Here is a 22,477-nt window from a genome sequence, read left to right as displayed (position 1 = left end):
GGACTACAAGTTGAATATGATTCAGCAGTGTGATGCCGTTGCAAAGAAAGCAAACAGGATTCTGGGCTGCATTAACAGATGTGTTGTGAGCAAGACACGAGAAGTCATTCTTCCGCTCTACTCTGCGCTGGTTGGGCCTCAGTTGGAGTGTTGTGTCCAGTTCTGGGCGCCACATTTCAAGAAAGATGAGGAGAAATTGGAGAGGGTCCAGAGAAGAGCAACGAGAACGATTAAAGGTCTAGAGCACATGACCTGTGAGGGAAGGCTGAGGGAATTGGGTTTGTTTAGTTTAGAAAAGAGAAGATTGAGGGGGGACATGAGAGCCGATTTCAGGTATCTAACAGGGTGTCACAAGGAGGAGGGAGAAAACTTGTTCCCCTTGGCCTCTGGGGACAGGACAAGAAGCAAGGGGCTTCAACTGCAGCAGGGGAGGTTGAGGTTGGACGTTAGTTCCTGCCTGTTGGGGGTCAGACACTGGGATGAGCTGCCCAGGGGTGTGGAATCCCCCTCTGTGGAGCTATTGACGGGCAGGTTGGGTCAATGTCTGGCAGGGATGCGCTGGCCCTGCTGGGTCCTGCCTGGGGCAGGGGCTGGACTCGAGGCCTCTCGAGGTCCCTTCCAGCTCCAGGATTCCAGGGTTCGATGGCCACGAGCTCCCGCCACAGGGGCGGCGCCGTTTCCCGCCCTGGGCCCCAACGGCCCCGCCCGGCGCTCGCTCGCTCGCGCGCGCCTCCTCCGCCCCACCCCCCCGCCTTGCGCTACCTCGGGCCCAGGCGCGCCGCTCCCGGCGGCAACGCCGTCACCTAGTGACCCACATTCCTCGCCCCGGAAGCGCCGACCCGGAAGCAGTTTAGCGGTCGAACCGGGCAAGATGGCGGCGCCCAGGCGGTGAGGGAAAGGGGAGCGGGAGGCGCCGTTGCGGGCTATGAGCGCGGCCCGGCGCTGCGGCCCTCCCCGGGCTCTCACAGGTACCGACCGGGGGCAGCGCCGCCCCCCTGCGCCGCTCGCCGCCCTTCATCCAAGGCGGGGCTCGGGGGCCCTGAGGAAGGGCAGGGACAGGACGGGAGCGAGCCGGGCTGCCCCGCCCTCGCCGGGAGCGCCTCGAAGCGCAAGGGGTGCCCGCCACTGCCGACCCCTCAAACGCCGCCTGTTCCCCGCTCCGAGGAGCGCAGCGGAGAGTCGCTCTGAGGGCGGGATGGGTCGCCTTGGTGCCGCCTGGGCTGGGCGCGAGGGCTGCTCTGCTGCTCCCACACGAGGGTGGAGAGGCCGAGGGGCCCCCTCCCTGGAGCGGATCCGCCCCTGTTGAGCCGTGGGGGGCTGGGCCACGAATTCCCGCAGAGTCTGATCTTTCACTCATACACGGAATTCTCAGGCTGGCAGAGAAAACATTCCAGGTGCGATGCGAGGGGGTTTCCTTTGGCTGAAGTCTGCAGACCGGCAGCTCGTCTGATCTGATTGCTGTGCTCAGCAGCAAGGAGACAGCCCGATGCTGTTAGTTAATCTGTAGGCCACACCGAGCTTGTCAATCATGTCAGTATCACATTGACCTAAAGAGACATTATCTTTTTCTAAATACTTCTTTGAGGCCTGCTTTTACACCTTCCGGAAATATTGGAATGGTCGAGGAGAAGTTGCACAAAACTGATTTGTTTCTATTTTAAAAAATAAACCAATAACAAAACTCCAAATAATATGACCTGCTTATTGCACCATCCCCACTTGACCGTTATGTCCTGCTTCAGTTCTGTTTATCTTTTTTGTCTTTATCCTGAAAAAACATATGTGATTAGTTTTATTCAGATTAGCCCCATTGAGACTGCTCACCTCTGTAAAATAGTGATAGAAATGTAGCCGTGTTAGTCTGGTGTAGCTGAAACAAAATACAGGACTATGTAGCACTTTAAAGACTAACAAGATGGTTTATTAGATGATGAGCTTTCGTGGGCCAGACCCACTTCCTTTGATCTGAGGAAGTGGGTCTGGCCCACGAAAGCTCATCATCTAATAAACCATCTTGTTAGTCTTTAAAGTGCTACATAGTCCTGTATTTTGTTTCACCTCTGTAAAGTTATTCAGGCATGTAAATGTTTGTGGGATGGTAGATTTGGATTATAAATGTTTTGGGACAAAGACTCTGTTTATATAGGACTAGCACAATGAGATATCAGTCCTCCAACTGTCAGTCTTTTCCCGTCCAGAAGTCAGTCAAGCTTTCTCAACCTTTTAGAATAAAACTTATACTTTTTTTTTTTTTGCCATGAAAACTACTTGAGTGTTCTTTTAAGAAGGCATCCTCATTATATATGGACAAGTAATAAACATGGTTCTGGTCTTCTTTCAATAATTTGAACAACAATATGATGAATTTTTAATAAGTATATTATGAGGCTGTGTCTTCCCCAGAACCTACAGTTCTAGTTATTGGTCCATAGACCCGTGTGTAGTTTTAGGTATGTTAAACACACATACACCAGTCTCAGAAGTGTTGTTTCACAGTCCTGCATTTTTATTCTTCTTATAAGACATTTTATAATATGACAGTTAAAACTGAATTCCCCTTTTTATTTTGATGGTTTTGTATCACAGATGGTACACGTGACTAGTTCAGGTTATATAGAGCACTTATAAAGACCTGTACTTGGACTTGCATAAAATTGCTGCTGTTGTGACTATTGAGCCCCAGTACTATTTTTATGTGAAGTTATTTGGTCTAAGCAAATGTTCCAGCTTGTTGCGGATGTGTATCTAGATAAATACATTGATAGCATATGGAGCTAGGGATAGGGGAAAAAGCTACAAGACTAATTTTGTGGTGAGCTGAAAATTAACATTTATCTTCTCCATCTAGTCTGCAAGCCCTCCTAGACAGTGCTGTGGCGCTGAGGACAGTAAGCATTGTCGTTGGGTTTGCTTCTAATCCTTGCTGTGAAGAAGAAATGAAGAGCCAAACATTCTTTCTTTTCTTATAGGATTATTTGTCTGGAACCTTCAAAAACGAGCAGTACGACAAATACCATGCAAGTTTATGCATTGCTTTGGAGTAGCCAATAAAAGATGGATTACCTTTCAGCACCTTAACTTCCTCAAACGAATGGTAAGTCAGGAGAATGTCTTCTTCCAAGTTGACTATTTTTCTATTTTCCTTATGGTATGTTGGAAACTAAAATGTTTGCCAATTACAAGTGGTGGATGGCACTCAGTTTTAAAAGATGCATCCTGACTAAAACATATTGATCTAATTCTGCCAAAGATTTTGGGGGCAAAGTGTAAAGTCAAGCTTGGGTCCTAAATTTTTATGTATGGAATGGAGTGAATCTGAAAAAGGCAAAGAATTTTTTTAGTCTAAATTCTTTGAGAGAAGTCCTGTATAGATTAAAGTAATAGGTTCATTTCTTCTGTAGGATGTAAATAGTCAGTGCATTAGCTGTTTATATCACAAGAGTGTAAGGGTGCATCTACACAGCAGGGCTTAACTTGAAATAAGCTATGCAAATTGAGCTACGTCAATTGCATAGTTTATTTCAAAATTGGGAGCATCTACACAGCACTTATTTCGAAAGAGAGCACTCTTCCTTTGATTTTCCTTACTGTTTATACAATGAGGGTTACAGGAGTGGGAATAAGAAGTCCTCAAGCCTGACAGAATTTCGACCTTATTTCGAAATAACTGCCTGCTGTGTCTACGCAGACTAAGTTATTTTGAAATAATATTGCTGTGTAGACATTCCCTAACTGTCACTAACAGTTCAAAAATATTCCTCTTCTCCTCACAGAACAGATGCATAGTGAATAGTAATAGTGCAAAATTCTCATCAGTATTCCTTTTGATGTGTTTCAACGGTGTCTTGCAAGGACCATCTCTAATGCTACAAGGATAGTTCAGTCTTATGTCTATTCTGTGGTGTGTCTACTTTGATTGCATTGAAAGGACCAGATATTTTCAATGTTGGTGGTATAGATCACCTTTCCAATAGGAACCAGAGTGAGATCATAGTCCACAAAGCCAAACTATCAGACTTTTGGTTGCTGTTGCACATGATGCATCATTTTTCAATTCAACAATTCCCTCCTAGTTTTTGTCTTTCTATGTTTTCCTTTCAAATGTTGTCTAAAATTGGAAGGCCAGGTAAACTGAACCAAAATTTGTAATTGATGGTGGAAAACTGAGTTGAAAGAGATGATTTCAGTTTATAATATGTTAAGGGATTATCGCTTACAGAACTTTCTCTGGGTTTGAACCAGTTGACTGTATTTATCTAACAGAGATTGTAAGGCATCTAGTACTTCTAATAATTGGAGGATAAATGCACATCAAATTATATATACACATGTCCATACAACATATGTCCACACACATGCTTCAGAAGTGGGGCAAACATTTGTAGAATAAACAACAAAATCCAACTGATTAGTACAAGAGCTAGTAAGGGCTAATATTTCCAGTTGAAACTGCAAAGGAAAGTTTATTTAGGCCTAAATTTAAACTAATGTTATTTATACAGCCATGAATTTGAAAGCTGCTTTTTTTGTATCTTGTGCAATTGCAGACACGGTTTTATGAATCAAATGAGCACGTGCAATGCAAATTAGTTTAGCAATATCCGTGCTATGAAATTGTTATCTTTAATTGTAAAGGAAATATAGAAATAAATGTAATAGTATTATTATTTTTCTGTTATTGCCAAGCTATTGCCAGGACAAGCTTTTTTAACTCTTTTGTTAAAAATATTATCTCAATTTACTGTATATTTTCTGTTCAGTATGTAACGCAGTCCAGCAAAGACCTCAGTCAGCAAGCAAAACTGAAGCCAGATCCAGTTGCACATCCTGTGCTTGAGAAAAAACATTTGGGTCAAGAAAAAACAGTTACATGTGAACTCAGACCAGTTTCACCTCTTCACCCACCTTTGTCTGAGACTTCACACAGAAATGAGGTTAAAGAAATGAAATCAGCTGCAGTTGTAGAAGACTTGGCAACGGCAGTAGGAGCAGAATCTAAAGAAAAACAGTGGAAAGAAATGAAGCTGCAACTGGATGATTTACCAGGAATTTTGGCACGTTTGTCCAAAATCAAACTTACAGGTACTAATGGCAATTTTTCAGTTCCATGCAAGCTCTCTCATTCAGGGTTCTCAAACTTGTTCATAGTGTGGTCCGCATTTTAAACAGAGGTAGGTCTCATGGACACTTTCCTTCCCAGTTATTATCCCTAGATTACTGCAATCACATACTAAACCTGTGCCATTTTAAATTTCTTTTAAATCAAATTTTGCTGCTAGAAGTAAGGAGGAGCCAGCACCATGTGATGAACTGGCTGCCGATGGGTCACAAGCAAGTGCTCGGTAGACTATCATCAGCTTGCAGATCATAGTTTGAGATACAGTTGGAGAAAAAATTCTCACTGTGGTCCATTGAGCACTTGCTTGTAATCTATGGACAGCAAGTTTAAGTTAGGCTATCTAACACTCCAGGCAAAATTAATTATCGTGAGCATATCTTTTTGTAATCAATATTTTCTGTATAGTCTATGTCAGTTTTGATCTCAGATTGATATGAACCATTCTGTATTTTAGGGGAAACTCTTGTTTGGCTATGGTGGAATTTTACAATGGTTGTATTAATGGTTAAATGCAAGTAGTTAAAAAGAGCCCTCTTCGTTCATGTCTTATCAATGTTATGCTTTTTGATGTCCTTGTCTTTAAGTTTAGTGGTCGTTCTTGTCACTCAGGTTAAAAATACTGAGGTAGTAATATGAATACATTCCATAACTTATCTGCCAAAGTTTTTGAGTGGTATCAGTGTAGTTTCCTAAAATAAAATGTGGTTTCAAAAGTCAACGGAGCTCAACTTTTCTAGTTCTTCAAACCAGGAAAGAAAACAACTTGTTGAATGTCTATCATAGTTACATATCATTTATGTTATGTTACCTTTGACGTATTTTTGAGGAGCAGTATTCTATTCTAATAATAACGTATAGCATTTTCAAACATAGATCACAGTGCTTTGTCCCTGTTTTAAACATGAGGAAACAAATGTTCATAATGAAGGGATTTGATTAATGCCTCATGTTAATGGCAGAACCAAGTGGCAGAACAAGTAGGGATGTTCAAAAGCATTTATTTAGGTAAACGGGTAATCACTGAAATTTTCAGTGGTTACATGTTTGCGGGTAGTGGGGGAAAAACTGCCTGCTTCCCCTCCATGCTGCTGCCTCACTGGCTCCCACCTCCTGGCACTGCTGCCTCTGTATCAGAGGCACAAGGGAGGCAGGAGCTGGTTCCCTGCACATACCAGGTCCTGCCTCTCCCCCGTCCCTCCGCTCTGCTTCCTGATACAGAGGCAGCGGGGGTGAGGCGGAGGGAGCTGCGCGTAGTCTTGCTCATTAACTGATGAGCCCAGGCTCATCGGTTAACCGTATACATGGGTACATGTTCACATCCTTAGAAACAAAAATAAAAATCGGATCTCCAAACTATCAGCCTAGAGCCTTCTCCAGGTGATCACAGCAACTCTCAGGTGTTAGAACTGCACAGTAGAACCATAACAATTGTTATAGTTCATCAAATAAAATTCCTAAGATCATTTTATCTCTTTAAACTTTTGTTCTACTGTATTTCATATCTTATCCTTAATTTTTCACAAAAAAACTACTGAGTACAGTAGGATATGTACGAGTGCTCATTAAAAAGCTGATTTTATTGCTCTCATCATCTATTAGACACAGAATTTGCACTTATTGAAGCTGATTGTGAATGCATATCCCAAAGTTGCTCCTTACTGCTTTGGAGTTATCTAGAATTGGACTAGACAATTCTCATCTGCATAAGCATTTTCTTCTCCACCTTGAACATATTTGGAGAGTACTCCTGCCCTAGTGTATGATTGGGACCAATACAATATGATGGGGAAAAAACAGCGCTTGGAGATTGATATACTTCTTTCTTGAGAGTTGCTGTTAGGCTGATGAGTCTGAAGTCACTTATAGCTTTGTAATTCTATGTAGCAGCATCTGTCCAAGGATCTCAGAGCTCTTTACAAACATTAAATCTCACAATCTTCCTGTTAAATGACAACACAGCCTATTTGTACTCCTGAGTTGTGCTGCCCTTTTCACTACAGAGGTTGCTTTATGTTTTCACTGCTCATTAGTAGTAATAGTTTGAGTTTCTTCCATGCATACATCTTTAAGCTCTGCATGGACAGCTAATTTTCCAGTCATTTTTTCAGTGAGATTATTTTAAGTGGATTCTCTTGAGAAGCTGGGGCCCGTGCATGAGTAATTGAAATTGAAGGCAGTTAAAAAATCTGAAATAGATCCAGAAGCAAATATTAGAATATTAAAATGCCAAGGCTAAATGACATCATTTAAAAATAAATAAATGGGTGAACTATGGTGTTATGGCCTGTCTTGGGGTGGGTGATAATTTTTGATTGGGGAGCCACACCAAGATTTTGGTAAGTGGTCAAGAGGAAGTGTGGGGTGTGGGATGGAGGCTGGGGTAGAGGTCTGGAGTGCAGAGGAAAGTGTGGGGTCTGAGAGGGAGTTTGGGTGAAGAAGGGGGTTATGATCTGTGGCAGGAGCTTGCTGGGTCCAGGAGGGGGCATGGGTGCACATGAAGATTCTGGCCTGAGGAACGGTGTAGACGGGGGTGCACGGTCTGGGAGGGAGTTGTGGCCGAGGAGGGGAGGCGGGTGCAGAGGGTTTTGATAATGACCTGGGGCAGGAGGGGTTGGTGACCTGGGGCAGGGAGTTTTGGAGGGGGAGGGGCTGGAGTGCCAGAGGCAGGCTGTGTCCTGGAGGCGCTTACTGAGGCAGCTCACAGCCAGTAGGTCTGCTTGACCCTGAGGCAGGCTCCCTGCCTGCTGCAGCCCCAGGCTACTTAAAATGGCTAGCTGCTCCTTATGGCTCCCTGCTCCTGGCGCTGGGGGAGAGAGAGGGGAAAGAAGTAGAGGGCGGCTTTGTGTGCTGCTCCAGCCCCCAGCAAAATCTCTCCGCTCCCGTTGGTTGGTTTCCATGAAGCCTTCCCCTCACCACAGCACCTGAAGCAGAGAGCCACAGGGTGCAGCCAGAGTGGCCAGCAGGATCAGGGCTGTGGGACATGTCTTGCCCACCTCAGTCTGTGGAGGGCTGCTTTTGTGTATTTTTTTAAAACAAGGTTGTTGATCAGGCTGTTCTTTGGTTCTTGAGAATGTAAGTTATCCTAGTTTAGTTTTCATGTTACAGGTGACATAGTACCTCTGTGGAACTGACCCATGAAAGTTTGATCATTTTAATACTTTCCATAATTTTACAGAGTTTCTATTTTTACTTTTTTGAGTATAAAATAACAAAAAACAAACTTTGAATGATATCAAAAGGGACCTTCCCCATGACTGTCTTCCCCTACTGTTGAAGAAAAGAGCTTGTATTGAGAAATGCAGTTCACCTTTGAAAGGAAATAAATGTAGTTATTCCTCTAGCCTCCTGTTTTGTGTAAACTTTAGCCTTGATGCCAGTCATTAGGAACTCTGCCTTTACAACTGGAAAAGATTATATATAGGGGTTTTTTTTTTTTTTTTTGCCATGAAAAATGATCATGGAGGGAGCTTTTAATTTATTTGTAGTGTAATCCACCTTTTTGGTTTGGATTTCCTTCTTCCTTTTGTTCTTCATTCTCTGTTGGCTAATGTCTGAACAGCTGCATTTTACCATCTTGGCACTTTGTAAAGCTAATGCACCCATCTTGTCCTTTCTCTGAGATACAAAAGAAGGTTACAGATGGCATTGTTTTGTTTCATCCCCCAATTCATAAGTAACTGAAGGAGAAAAAGACATGAAGGCAGGGTAATAAAAGACAACTGATATAATGTACTAAAAGATTTATCTGGCATTGCTTGGGTCCTAAATTTTTGTATTTTGGAAAATAAAATGAAAATGTCCATGCTTCTTTTAAATCATTGCTTTGGGGTGGGACTGGGGATGAGGGGTGCAGGCTGCCCTGGGGAGAGGACTACCCCGGCCTCTCTCACCGTAGCAGCTTTGGAGAAGTGCTTCTCCATGGCTGCCACTGCTGCTCCAGCGGGCACAGCCAGGGGGAGGGGTGCACATTCCCTGGCTGGGGCAGGGCCAGTTAGGCTGGGTGGGGGCCACAGAAGGACCACCTGTCCCGCAGCAGAAGCTGTAAGGCAATTTTGTGTTGGGTGTATGGCTGGTAGGGGTGGGGCACTGCCTCTTCTGGCCCCAACATGGAGCAGATGTAGCTGGTGGGGGGGGGGGGAGGGAAGGTGCCCCCTCCTCCTCTGGCCCCAGCACAGAGATGCCACTGCTTGGCAGGGGTGTGGAGGAAGGAGGCACAGCCCCCTACTGGCCCAGAAAGAAGCTGCTGCAGCAGCTCTGTTCTGGGACTGGCGGGCAGAGGTGGCACTCTGTGTGCCCACCCTGAGCTTCTGTCCTGAGTCCTCTTTCAACATTTAGTCAGTTGCATCCATTTTGAGGACTGTACTTGATTTGGTGATTGTCTGGTTTTATGAGACGCACGTCCCATTTTCTTGGCGCAACCAAACCCTTACGCTGCTTTCATTTACGCTAAGAGGAAGCTGTACACTGAATTTGGTGGTCCTAGCTCTTCACGTTTAGGCAGAGTTCTTGAACAGACTGACTCTCTCAGATATATACTAGATTAGGCAGGAACATGAACAAACATTCCGTTTTTAATTTTCAGTGCTGTTTTTCCTCCCTCACTCCCCTCCCCTGCAAGGTACGGTGTGAGATACATGATTGCCCTTTTAGTGGGAAAGAAGGGTCAGATGTTTATGATGAAATTTAACAAATGCCTGCAAAATGGACATGTAAACAACAGTTATGTGTACAATTCACCAGTAATTCTCCAAATAATCTTGATTTTTGCCAATCTAGATTGTAAATTCAGTGGGATTTAGACTGTGTTGTTGTTGCAGGTTTGTGCTATGCCTGGCAGAATGAGGTATTGATCTTTGGCTGGTTGCTCTTGCAACTACCAAAATAGAAATAATACAATATCCTTTAGAGTCTCAAAGATAGGCAGACCAAACACAGTTATCAGAGAAGTAGCCGTGTTAGTCTGAATCTGCAAAAGCGGCGAGGAGTCCTGTGGCACCTTATAGACTAACCAAAGTGTTGGAGCATAAGCTTTTGTGGGCAAAGACCCACTTCATCTTGCATCTGATGAAGTGGGACTTTGCCCACGAAAGCTTATGCTCCAACACTTCGGTTAGTCTATAAGGTGCCACAGGACTCCAAACACGGTTGTGACTGAGTTGCCTGGCACACCCATTACTGGAAACACCAAGAACAGGACAGGCTGCAAAAGGGAGAACAGATACTCCAAGCTGGGGGGCAGGGGAGCACTGAAGTTAACTTTCCCAACAGGTCAAACTGTGCATTTGATCCCCCACACTTGTTATCAAGAAGCAAAAAAAAATGACCCAGCCTCCTTCATTGCATTCCAGTTCTCTAGCTCCCGGTTTGCACCTATGTTCAGTGTAGTGAGAAGTTATTTTAAAACTCTGCTCACAAGTACAAAATGTTCTTCTGACTCCAAAGGGCCAGCCACATTACTGGGTCAACATAGCTTTGGATCTTACCCAAAATACCACGGTGCCAGCTGGTCCTATAGTCAAGAGTGGGCAAGAACACTGTTTGTCAGCATTAGCCCCTGACTCTCAGGTAAATAAACCATCTAAGGGCCCACCAGAGGCTCACTCAGGCAAAATGCATGCAGCCCGCAAGCCATGTGTTCTCCACTTTGCTTTTAGTATCTAGTATTTTAGACATCTAAATGCTAATAAAAAGGTTTATTATAACGAAAAAAGAAAGAACAGGAAGAGAGATTTTAAATAGTCACAAACAAAGACTTCAAAGTCCATGAGATTCCTGGAAATACTGGTGAGTTTGTTAGCTTGAAAATCTCTCTGGAACACACCCACCTCTTGGATAGATTTTTCTGTCCTTTTTTCAGAGCTTCGTTTGTAGAAAAGTTATTTCAGAGGCCAGAAGCGGGGATGAAGAGAAGATGCAGCTACCTTTTGTACTCCTTTTGCCATGTGGCTTGTACTTCCTTTGTCCCAAACACAAATTATCCAGCATGTGGCCTGGAAACCTTAGAGGTCTGTCCATAGACACACTCCATCATGCCTTGCTGAGTCATACCGCGTATGTATCTCTTGCCTTCTCTCAGTGGGTCAGTTGAATAGCTGATGGTCTTTTGTTTTTGTAATACAGACATACATACGTACCTGCGAAAGCGCTATATATAATTAGATTATCATATTTGGCAGATGACAACGTTTTTATATATACCTTACATGGCATATCTGGCATAACTCCTTGCCAATTTATAATATGAATATTCATAATATCCTAAAGGGTGCATCTACACAGCACCCTAAACTCAAAATAAGATATGCAATTGGTGCAACGCAAATCGTTTATCTTATTTCAATTGAATTTCAAAATAGGCTATTTCAAAATTTGGCACATCAACACAGCGCCAAATTTCAAAATTACACGCTATTTCAAGACATCCTTTACCTCTCCTGGAATGAGGGTTATGGGATGCCGAAATAACGCACCCGTTATTTCAAAAAATATTTAGAAATAATGGGCGGCTTGTGAAGATACTGCCAGTATCCCGAAATAGCCGTGCAGTGTAGATGTAAGAAATGCGGAGAACACTTTGGACACAACAGCCATCTGATTTTCCTTTCTCATATGCTTTAAATGTATGACCTGCAGCTAACCTTTTTATCTGTCTCTCTACAAACGTATCAGTGAGTATGTCTGAAAAGTACTCTCCTGGGCAGAATCACATACTGAACTCATTATTATTTATATCGAAGTAGCTTTCAAAATGTGTTCTGGGCACTGTGGAATGTTACTTTTCATGTCTCAAAAACCTTGCAGTCTTGTCTTTTTTCATCAGATCTCATTGAAATAAAACAATTCCTTCAGTTCCAACTTTCCATAGCAATTTAACAACAGCGGTAGTCTCCCCCCAAAAGTTATCATGTTAGTAATCATAAGCTTCTCAACCTTGACTATTTTGAACAGTGCCACCTTTTTATTCCAATTACTGAATGCTTGTTTTAGCTGTCCACAAGACAATGTAAAAACATGGGTGTCTTTTCTTTGTTTATTGTCTATGATATCCAGACTGCAAAATGCATGATATCCAGGATCCAGACTGCAAAATGCATCTAGTAATGTCCATCTCGCTCATCCCCTCTTTCTAAAAAGAATTCTTGAAACAAAAGTTTGTAAAATTTACTTGGCACTTCAGAACTTGTTGTACTGGGTCGTCCTTTACATACAGGACATTAGATTGGGAATTGGGAGACCTGGGTTCTGTCCCCGTTTCTACCATTGACTTGCTGTGTGGCCTTGAACAAGTCACTTAATCTCTCTGTTTCCTATTTGAAAAGTGGGAATAATAATGGTTATTCATCATATAATGCTTGGAGATCTACATGTCAAAAGTAGCATAATGACTAGTAAAAAAAAAAAAAGTGTGTAGGTAGGCTAACATTTTGCTCATGAGTACACTGGTGGAAAATTCTATTTTTTTTCCAAGGAAGTTTGATTTTTATAAAATTTCGATTGTGATTGAGAGTAGAATGCAGTCCTACCTGTATTAAGACAACACTTTAGCTGTAACAAAGACAAAACAGTTTGCAATCTTTAGATTTTGTTGATCCTCCATATATTTTGTGTAATGTCTGCCAGAAAATTATTCCTTTCTTGGTGATTCTTAAAACACCATTGTCCTGTCTGAGACAGAGCATAATAATTGCAACTTCTTAGTAATTATTTTTCATGATACAAGGAAGATAAATAAATACAAATAAACTGCTACTGTAGTTTATCTTTTCCACAGTGATTTTAAGATCTTCAGTAATAAAATGTAGTACTGTATTAACCTAATCTGCTGTAGTTTGTAATATTGTATTTTAATTTTTGCATTAAATGATAGTAACATTTGGTTCAAATTACTGTTCCAAACTAAAGCATGCCTTAGGAGCTTGGCTTTCTTTTAATGTGCAAGTTGTAATTTGCAATGAAACCTACTTATGCCTATTCCAAACAAATCTAGATTTACAAAGAAAACACACTGGTCAGTCCTGCAACACTAATGTTACTATTAAGTTTAGCATTCCAACGAATGAAGTGTGAGAATTTAGGGGGGAAATCTTTTCTGGTAGATAAGCTCTAAAGAAAACTAGTTTTCCTTAGGGATATATTAACATTTGTAGTAAGGCAAGCAGATTGTTCCCCAAATTAAAGCAGACATCCATTCTTTTTTACCCTTCCTCCTCCTCTCCCTTCCCCTCCCCCACACACAATAGTGTCTGCTGCTAAATCTGCAAGCTGTATGTTACAAAATTAAATATTATTTGGTGACCAAAACAAAGCTAGATCATTGGTCAGATGAATTGTTTTGGACCAATTTTTTTTTTGTTCCGAATATATTTTGGTGGAAGGTGAGCAGAAAGCAGAACTAAGAATGCAGCACTATAAATACAGACATCAAAGTTTAGAGAGAGAGAGAGAGAGAGATCACATTAAAATGAAGTTAAAGGACAATGTAAAAAATACTACTACTACTACTACTAATAGGATTAGAGTTGCTTTGATTATCTGTACTATATATTTGAGAGAGCTTATGCATCTGTGTCCGTTCGCCTGTGTTTTTTTTTCCCCAAGAACTCCTCCTACACAGTAAGAGCTAGGACCACTACATTTGCTGTGCAGTTTCTTCTTCTTGTAACTTAAAACAAGGTAAGAGTTGGTTGTGCTGGGACAGTGGAATTTGTCTGGACTACGATTTTTCTCAGAATGCAAAAGGAAGGGGTCTTCTAGTAGGCACAGTTATACTGCAGAATCTCCATAGGGGGATGTTGCCAGCCACTGTACACAGGTAAGGTTCCAATGCTGATGAACTGCTGACTGGGCAGCATGGCCCCCTTTCTCCCAGCTAGCCCAGGGAGCCCCGGCTAGCTCTGAAGATTAGCCAACTTCCTGCAATCCCCGTCCTCAGCCCCCACACATCTCCCAACCCTCTGCTCTGACTCTTGAACCACCCACCCCTTGTCCTGAACCCCTCCTCACTCCCCAGCCCTAACTCCTGCACCCCCAGCTCTCTGCCCTGAGCCCACCACATCTCCTGGCCCCTGCCTTGAGCCCCTCCTTAATGACTTGGACAATGCTGGGTAAATGTACTACTATTCATATATTAGAAACACCCCAATAGGTCTCCTTTTTATCTTTCATTTCCTCTGAGTGCTGTGCACTGTTTCTTATTTAATCTGAAATGGTTGGTAAGCAAATTCCCTTTTCTGATTTCTAGTAAAGCTAGGTACATTTGTAAGGCTTAAAAACATGTCTACTTTGATATCCTATTGTATGTTTCTATTGAGAATTACTCTTGAAAGACTCTTGCCAAGTCTAACCAATAAACCTTGAAAGGATCAGTTTCACCCATTATGCAGTGAAGTGTAGTTAATTTTGCCCCCAAAGCACTGAGCTAACAGGTCAAAAACCAAACATATAGAGTCAATGACCTCATGCCCTTGCCTGAAGTGATCTCAATGAAATGAACATCTTCTCTAGGAGGAAAATGAAGAGGAGATTATATGTAAAATTCACTTTTGCTCAATTAAAAAAAAGGAAAATCAACTTCCCAGTCTGATGGAAAGATAACCCTATTTTCTGTTTTAAGCTGCATTTGAAACTGTTCCTGGGGCAGGCAGCAAGAACTTTACTTTGTGAGTTCAGAACACTGGACAAACATCTAAAAATATCCATTTCAGCTGGATAAATGAGAGAATGTACTACAGCCTTTTTTAATGAGATCCTGATAAGTCACAGTGAAATGACTGACTGAAATTAATCTGGAGAAATCAATGGAGACTTTAATTAGCACTCTGGCTGTACTGTATTAGAATTTCTTTGAGGTCAGTGTAATGGTAATGTTACACAGACTATTTGCCAATCTGCTCCACCTTTCTCCTTCTGTAAATGAGATGGTGTTGTGCTATAATAAATGAATGTAAAGTGCTCTCTGTGATAAGTTTTAATTAAATTCTTGTCTGGAAGTGAAAGTGTGATTTATAATACCAAAAAAAAAAAGTAATCACTCTTAGAAATGCAAACGCCACTGTTTTACCATCCTTTCTGACCAAGCTAATGAAAAACAATTGAGAAACAATGGATTTCATTGAGATTCATATTTCCTTGTACTATATACTGAGAGACATAGGGCAAAATTTTCAAACCCCTCTGCCTTACCTTTGGCTTTTAACGAAAAGTGGTCTGGTTTTCTGAAGGGTGACTGTCTGCAGCTCCTGATGACAACCCCCTTTCAAACTGTTGGCTATAATTTCTGGGTCAGTAGCGCCATATGTGTACTCTTTTCTTTTAGCTATCCTTTATCAGATTCTTCAGGGGGGTAGCTGAGTTAGTCTGAAACTAGAAAAACTTAAAAAACAACGAATAGTCGAGCAGCACCTTAAAGACTAACAAAACGTGTAGATGGTATCATGAGCTTTTGTGGCTGAGTAAGAGTGTTGTACCCATGAAAGCTCATGATGCCATCTACACGTTTTGTTAGTCTTTAAGGTGCTGCTTGACTATTATTCTGAAACTGGAAAAACTTAAAAAACAATGAATACAGGCAGTCCCTGGGTTATGTACAAGATAGGGACTATAGGTTTGTTCTTAAGTTGAATTTGTATGTAAGTCGGAACTGGCTCCAGATTCAGCTGCTGCCACTGAAACTGACCAGGGGCTGACTACAGGAAGCGGGAGGCAGAATTGCTCTGCCCCCAGCTTCCTGGAATCAGCCTGATCAGTTTCAACAGCTGCTGAATCTGGAGCCTGGGACAGAACAGCTGGGGCGCTGCCCGGTAGGTTCCCACAGGACCAACCCGGCAGCACCCCAGCTGCTCTACCCGAGGCGTCCCGCAACAAAAGCCTGGTCTGCTGCGGGGGGGGGGGGGGGGCGCACTAGCTGCGCCCCCTCCCCCCCCAGCAGACCAGGGAGACCCAAGCAAAGCCGCACAGGCGGAGGGACCCCGCCGCCCATGTGGCTTTGCTCCTTTGCCCCCGAGCAAAGCCGCACAGGCGGCTGGATGCCGCCTATGCGGCTTTGCTCCTGTCTCCCTGGTCTGCTGGGGGGGTCCAAGAGTGTTGTACCCATGAAAGCTCATGATGCCATCTACACGTTTTGTTAGTCTTTAAGGTGCTGCTCGACTATTCATTGTTTAAGTTTTTCCAGTTTCAGAATAATAGTCAAGCAGCACCTTAAAGACTAACAAAATGTGTAGACGGCATCATGAGCTTTTGTGGGTACAACCCACTTACTCAGCCACGAAAGCTCATGATACCATCTACACGTTTTATTAGTCTTTAAGGGGCTGCTAGACTGTTGTTTTTTAAGTTTTTCCTTTATCAGACTGTAAGCGTTGTTTGGTGCAAGAACTCTCAAACTTAGCCTCTTTCCTAAGAACAGATCCACACTCCAGCTGTCTCGTGGTCACATCCTTTCCCCATCATGAAACCCATTCAAGATTCTCAACTCTCTGGCAGCATTGGTGGCTGTAGTTGGTGGATTGGTACATGAACATAATCATAAAAAAGAATTGGTTTCCTTTTTTTTTTTTTTTTTTTTTTTTTTTTTGTAAGTGAATAACAAAGTCTGCTGATCCTTTATGCTTGCTGGTGTATCTTTTCTTGCTCCTGGCTATGGGCTTCTGTTCTCCAACTAAGATTGTACTGACTTCTAGTGTAATAGTCAGCATTGTTGCTCCTTTTTACAGTTCTGTCAGTAGGCATTCATTCATTTGTTCGTTCCCTTCACCATCTGTCCCTTAAGTTCAGAGGGCCACCAGTTGAGACCTGGGAGGCAGGACTCCTGGGTTCTGCTCCTGGCTCTGCCTCTCCCTTGCTGTGTAAATTTGTATAAACTTCTGAACCTTTCTGGGCCAAATTCAGCTTAGGGAGCCACACTGGGTTCCTAGGTGAGCACCAGTGGTTGGAAATAGTTTAATGAATATTTGTTTTGGTTTTTTATCTGATTTTATCTGACTGTTTAAACAAGGCTTAAAAATCACCTGCTGCTGATCTGTGCCCTCTTCTCTAGCAGGGGACTTTCAGCCCCGGAGACTTCCCTGAGGTGTGGGGGCAAGCATGCAGTAGGCACTTCTGGTTGAAAGTCCCTGAAGGGCAAAGAGAGGTGCCCAGCGCTTGCAGCGCCAGCACCAGCAGAGAGGGGAAGCGGTTGAGGGGAAGGTCCATCTTATTTTGATGATGGAACAATTTTGCTGAGTGCTAAGTCTACATGTAGCGAACATTCAGCTGTTTGGATTTCCCTGTTTAAGGATTGCTGCAGACAGCCCACATCTACAATGTATATTTGTTTTCAAGTATTGGTAAATGAAAGTGTGATGCCAGGGTAACTACAGAGACATTTAGAACCCAAACACCTGGAATCTGTAAACAGGAACCGGGATCTTTTCCTCTTCCGACACAAGAAGAACGAAAGCAGCAAAAAATAAATAACTCATGCCTAAAGAAGCATTCTATACAAGAGCGCAGTGTGAATTGCAAAATGCAAGCAAGCACACATTGGCAAAACTTCTGCTTCCAGCAGAAATAGATGTCTATAAGGCTATGTCTACACTGCAGCCTTATTTTGAAATAATCTACACATCTGGCAGTTATTTTGACATGTCGAAATACTGTCAAGCTGGAGGACGTCTTACTCCGACTCCTGTAACCCTCGTTGTACGAGGAGTAAGGAAAGTTGGAGGAAGAGTGCTCTATTTTGAAATAAGTGCTGTGTAGACAGCACCAAAACTCGAAATAAACTTTTTCGAAATGCACTACGTCAATTGTGTAGCTTAATTTGCATATCATATTTTGAGTTAAGCCCTGCTGTGTAGACGCACTCTAAGTGTGATGGGAAACAAGATAACATGGCACTGAAAACTATTCTTCTATCAATTAATACCAGCTGTCAGCTCACTTGTGACCTTGCAGAAAACATTCAATAAATTAAGAGAAGTATTTTGCCGTGCATCTTGATTAATCCAGAGACATAGCCAGCATAGTTCAGATTCTGTGTTATGTGAGTTTTGTCAAAGTAGGCTCGACAGTTGGAAAACTTTTAAGAGGGCCGTTCATTTCACTAAAATCTATGGGTTTGTCCAAACATGTCAAAATCTGGCTTTTCCAATGATAGTTTTGAAAGCCTGGATTACATCAGATTGTATAATTAAATAAACTGTACGTAGTTAGAAGAAGTCACAAAACAGTCTAAATTCTCACATCTCAAACTCTTAATTCAGTATTCTGACTCCTGAGTTGGTGGGTTGGTTTTTGTTGTTGTTTTTTAAAGGTTGTGGGGAGCTAGCAACTTTTAAAGTATCTATAAGGAAACTCAAAAGTTTGGAAACCACAGCTCAGTACTGACTCAGCTGAAGATTTTGCCACTAAATCTTTCACAATTTCTAAAGAGATATTAAGGATATTGAGTTTAATTCCTAAAAGATGTTAACCCTTGCTTATCACACGACCCTACTGCGAAAGCCAACTCATACAGGATGAGTCAAGTCCTGCAGGCCTTGCAATACTGGCATCATTAAATATATGGAAAAAGGGTTGGATAGGACAAGATATAGCTTGGCAGGCTACAGAGGGGTAGAGAGAAAAGTCCCCTGTGGAAGTGGAAGTTTTTTGTCACCGAAACTGGGCATTCATCACAGTTTTTATTGCATTGCAATGTGACTTCTCTCTGGGTTTTGTTGCCAAAAAGGGTGTTTTGGTGACAGCTTGCCAGTGTAGACAATGCATTGAAATTAAGCGTCTGACTCTACAGCAGATTCTGTAGATCTTAAATCTTCCAGAAAGCCTTCTCTGGGAACCCTCTCTAATTTTTCAACATTCTTTTAAAAATGGGGATACCAAATTTGAATACAGTATTCTGGCAATGGTCTTACAAATGTTGCATTCCAGTAGTCACTTTAGCTCTTTTAGGAGCAGCCTGGCAGGAGAAGGTCATGTTCTTTTGGCTCTCTCCTGAGATGCCTGAACCCTTTGCTTGTACTGTAAGCCTCTTCCTTGGCATTGCATTTCCTTGTCATAGTGAGCAACATTGCTTCTATAAAATCCAGATATTTGGGATCAGTGTAGGTTTTTAGGACACCGTTTGACTTCCCTACAAAGCATATTATTTGTGTAGTCAGAAAACTGCTGAGATGATTTTTCTTACAAGAACTACAATTGATGATAATTTTTTCTTCCTTGCTGATACATTTATTGAGTTCAGTTTATAAGGTTCCAAGCCATAAGCAAGCTATTTAGTTATTGTGTTGGCTGGTTTGTTGCAAGAAGAGAGCGACTTCTCTTTAGTACTACTTTTCTCTTAAATCTAGGTTTGTGTAATCCATTTTTTGAATGGTTTTAATAGTTGGGTACAAGTTCCTTAGCTATAGAATAAAGAATGCTTTTGAATTCAGATTCCTGATCTGTTATCTATTTTCCACATAAAGTCACTCAAATTGCAAACCTTCTGGCTGTATTGTACCTTCCCCTGCCCCAAATTGGGCAGAATTGGTTAAGTTATCAAGATGTGTCAAATATACAGCAAAGAGGACTATCTTCACCAGTCTTGGTGCACTGGATTTTCTTATGCTTTCTTGAAATGTTCAGGGCTGCTGCTTCAAAGTATTTTTTTCTGATAGCATCAGAACAGAGCTCTGCTTTTCATAGTTAATGAGGTTTCCAGCCAGTTTTCATTCAGTGATACATGAGCTACTGGAATCCATCTATATTTGGAAGGCAGTTTGTCTAGTGATTGGGGCACTGGAGTCAGGAGACATGAGCAATGTTCCCTCTAATTTTTTCCATCCATGTGTGGAACACATTTTATGTGCACCTAGGCATTTGCAGGTGTGCACCACTAATAGAAACACATGCTTCCGACTGTGGTGTTTTGTCCATCAACTGAGCAAAACCTGAATTTCTCCTGAGCGGCTGTACAGAGAACACTAGATATGAGCTCTATTCCCAGTGCCGCTGGGAATAAGAGTGAATAATAGTAGGAAATTATGTTGCCCACTTCTGCTTTACAATGTCACCTGAATGTGAGAACAGGCATTTGAATGGCACCATTGTAGCCGGCATTGCGAGATCTTTACTTGCCAGAATCACTGGAGTCCCTTCATGCTTCAATCACTGTTCCAGAGGGCATGGGATCTGCCTGATAACAATCCAAAGCTGTGCAGACCGATGCATGTTCATTTTCATCATCTGAGTCAGATGCCACCAGGAGATGATTGATTTTCTTTTTTTGGTGGCCCGGATTACGTAGTTTCTGCATTGGAGATTTGCTTTCTCCATCTCATCCCTCTCAGATTTCAGAAGGCACTTCACATTCTTAAACCTTTGGTGAAGTGCTCTAGCTGTGTTTGGGACTCTCACATTCATACCTTCTTTGTGTTTTGTCAAGTCTATAGTGAAAGTGTTATTAAAAATGAACAATACGTGCTGGGTTGTAGATCTGAGGGCCCATCTACACTACGCAGAAGATTTGAAAGATGATATGCAAATTCTCTGGGACTTTGCATATCTGCTTCTGATCTCACTTTTGAAAGCACTGTGTTTTTTTTGGCAACCCCCCTTTTTCGAAAAGCCGCTTTTCCTCAAAAAGAGGTTTACGCGGCTTTTCGAAAAAGGAGGGGTTGCCGAAAAAACCTGCATCTTGACTAATTTCACTTTCAAAAGCTCTGCTTTTGAAAGTGAGATCGGAAGATAATTTGCATATCATCTTTCGAATCTTCTGCGTAGTCTAGATGAGCCCAGAGACTGAAACATAGAGCAGGAGACAAACAATTCTCCCCCAAGAAGTTCAGTTACAAGTTTAATTAACAGGTTATTTTTAATCGGTGTCATTAGCATGGAAGTATGTCCTCTGGAATGGTAGCCTATCAAGGGGCATACTAATGTTTAGTATATCTGGCATATAAATGTCTTGCAGTGCCGGCTACAAAAGTGCAATGCAAATGCCTGTCCTCGCTTTCAGGTGACATTGTAAATAAGAAGGAGGCAGCATTATCTCCCGTAATGTCTTAGCGATTGGCTGAACAAGAAGTAAGGTTGAATGGATTTGTAGGCTCTACAGTTTTACATTGTTTTGGTTTTTGTGTGTAGTTGCACGTTCACGATAAAGAGACTGCACTACAGTACTTGTACGAAGTAAATTAAAATGACTGTTTCTTGTGTTTGATTTTTAGAGTGCAAATATTTGTAATCTTACTATATATTTTAGAAATGTGAATCTGTCTCTCTTGTGAGTCCGTTTGTTTATGAGCTCCTTCTACATGGTAAAAGCTAGGACCACCAAATTTGTTATGCAGCTTCTTCTTATCTATCAGAACTTAAATCTAGGTCAGTGTTTGGTTGTGCTAGGATAATGTCCCTGGAAACTGATTGATTGATTCTCATAAAATGGAAAGAGGGGGGGTCTGGCAGGAGGGAGTTATACTGCAGAATGAACACAATGGGGGCAGCAAAGGGCGAGAGATAGGGACCAGGACAGCTATAGCCCCATTGGACCAGAAAGGAGCAGAGATGGAGAAAGGGACAGATATCTACTATGTATTTCAGGGAGTTTGCCTGTTTGTGTGTCTGTGTCTTTCTGATCCTCCCCAAGCTGTGCCCGCTGCAGCGTCCACGAAGAGGTACTTTTCACCTGGCCCCAAGCTGCTGTGGTGAGAGACAGCTGGGGTTGTCCTCTGTCCCTAGGCAGTCTGCATACTGAATCCCTCATCCTCATCCCCACCCCCAAAGAATGATTTAAATGAAGAAAAATAAAACTTATTTCAGTTAAGGACCTGAACAAAGCCAGGTAAATCTAGTAACTAATAAAAGCTGTTCATCTTCATTTTATATGAATTTGAATTTCCAGCCACACACAATTTGATACAAATCAAAAGTAAAAAGAAAAATCTAATAAATAATATTGTATAGGAAGCCTGGGCATCCATTGCATCATTCATAATTTTCTAACATTTTAAAAAATAAGAATCTGAATACATAAATGGAAATTCGGCAATATAATTGGTTAAATAAATGTGTTAAATATGACACAGCCAACTGGTTAACAAAAATAATTTAGTGCAAAGGCTATAGTTAGTTACAAATCAATATGTTGAGTTGATTGCCAACCAATGAGAGTCAGCCTTTATGCAAATAAAAAATACAAATGCAAAACATGATTACAATTAATTTATTTTAAATCAAATCTTCCTGCATACTAATTTAGATCATATTTAAAATCCACTATTTGAATTGCTTTGACTTCCATTGGTCCACCAGGCTTGGAGCCTGTAAAGCTACAGCGATACAAAAAATGAATGTCAGAAGTAGGAGTGTGGAGTTCTTTCGGCATTCTAAACAAGTGAT

The 22,477-nt window shown here is 42.0% G+C and overlaps 1 protein-coding gene across 3 annotated transcripts in view; it reads left to right on the top strand.

Annotated features, from left to right (window-relative positions):
- Positions 1-741: 741 nt before the first annotated feature.
- The window catches only part of COX10 (cytochrome c oxidase assembly factor heme A:farnesyltransferase COX10), a 157,125-nt gene continuing 135,389 nt past the window's right edge, over positions 742-22,477 (top strand). The window contains exons 1-3 of one of the 3 annotated variants that reach the window (XM_075903517.1): positions 742-888; positions 2,970-3,094; positions 4,761-5,082. In XM_075903517.1, coding sequence (XP_075759632.1) covers positions 3,026-3,094; positions 4,761-5,082 — 391 coding nt within the window. In that variant the 5' untranslated portion in view covers positions 742-888; positions 2,970-3,025. Of the gene's footprint in view, positions 969-2,969; positions 3,095-4,760; positions 5,083-22,477 lie in introns of all 3 variants that reach the window. The other 2 variants (XM_075903515.1, XM_075903516.1) reach the window with 2 other exon arrangements.

This window comes from Pelodiscus sinensis, chromosome 20 (assembly GCF_049634645.1).
Source record: "Pelodiscus sinensis isolate JC-2024 chromosome 20, ASM4963464v1, whole genome shotgun sequence".
In the NCBI taxonomy this organism is placed as follows: Eukaryota; Metazoa; Chordata; order Testudines; family Trionychidae; genus Pelodiscus; species Pelodiscus sinensis.
Note: the sequence above shows the minus strand (reverse complement) of the source record. Positions and strands in the feature narration are given on the sequence as shown.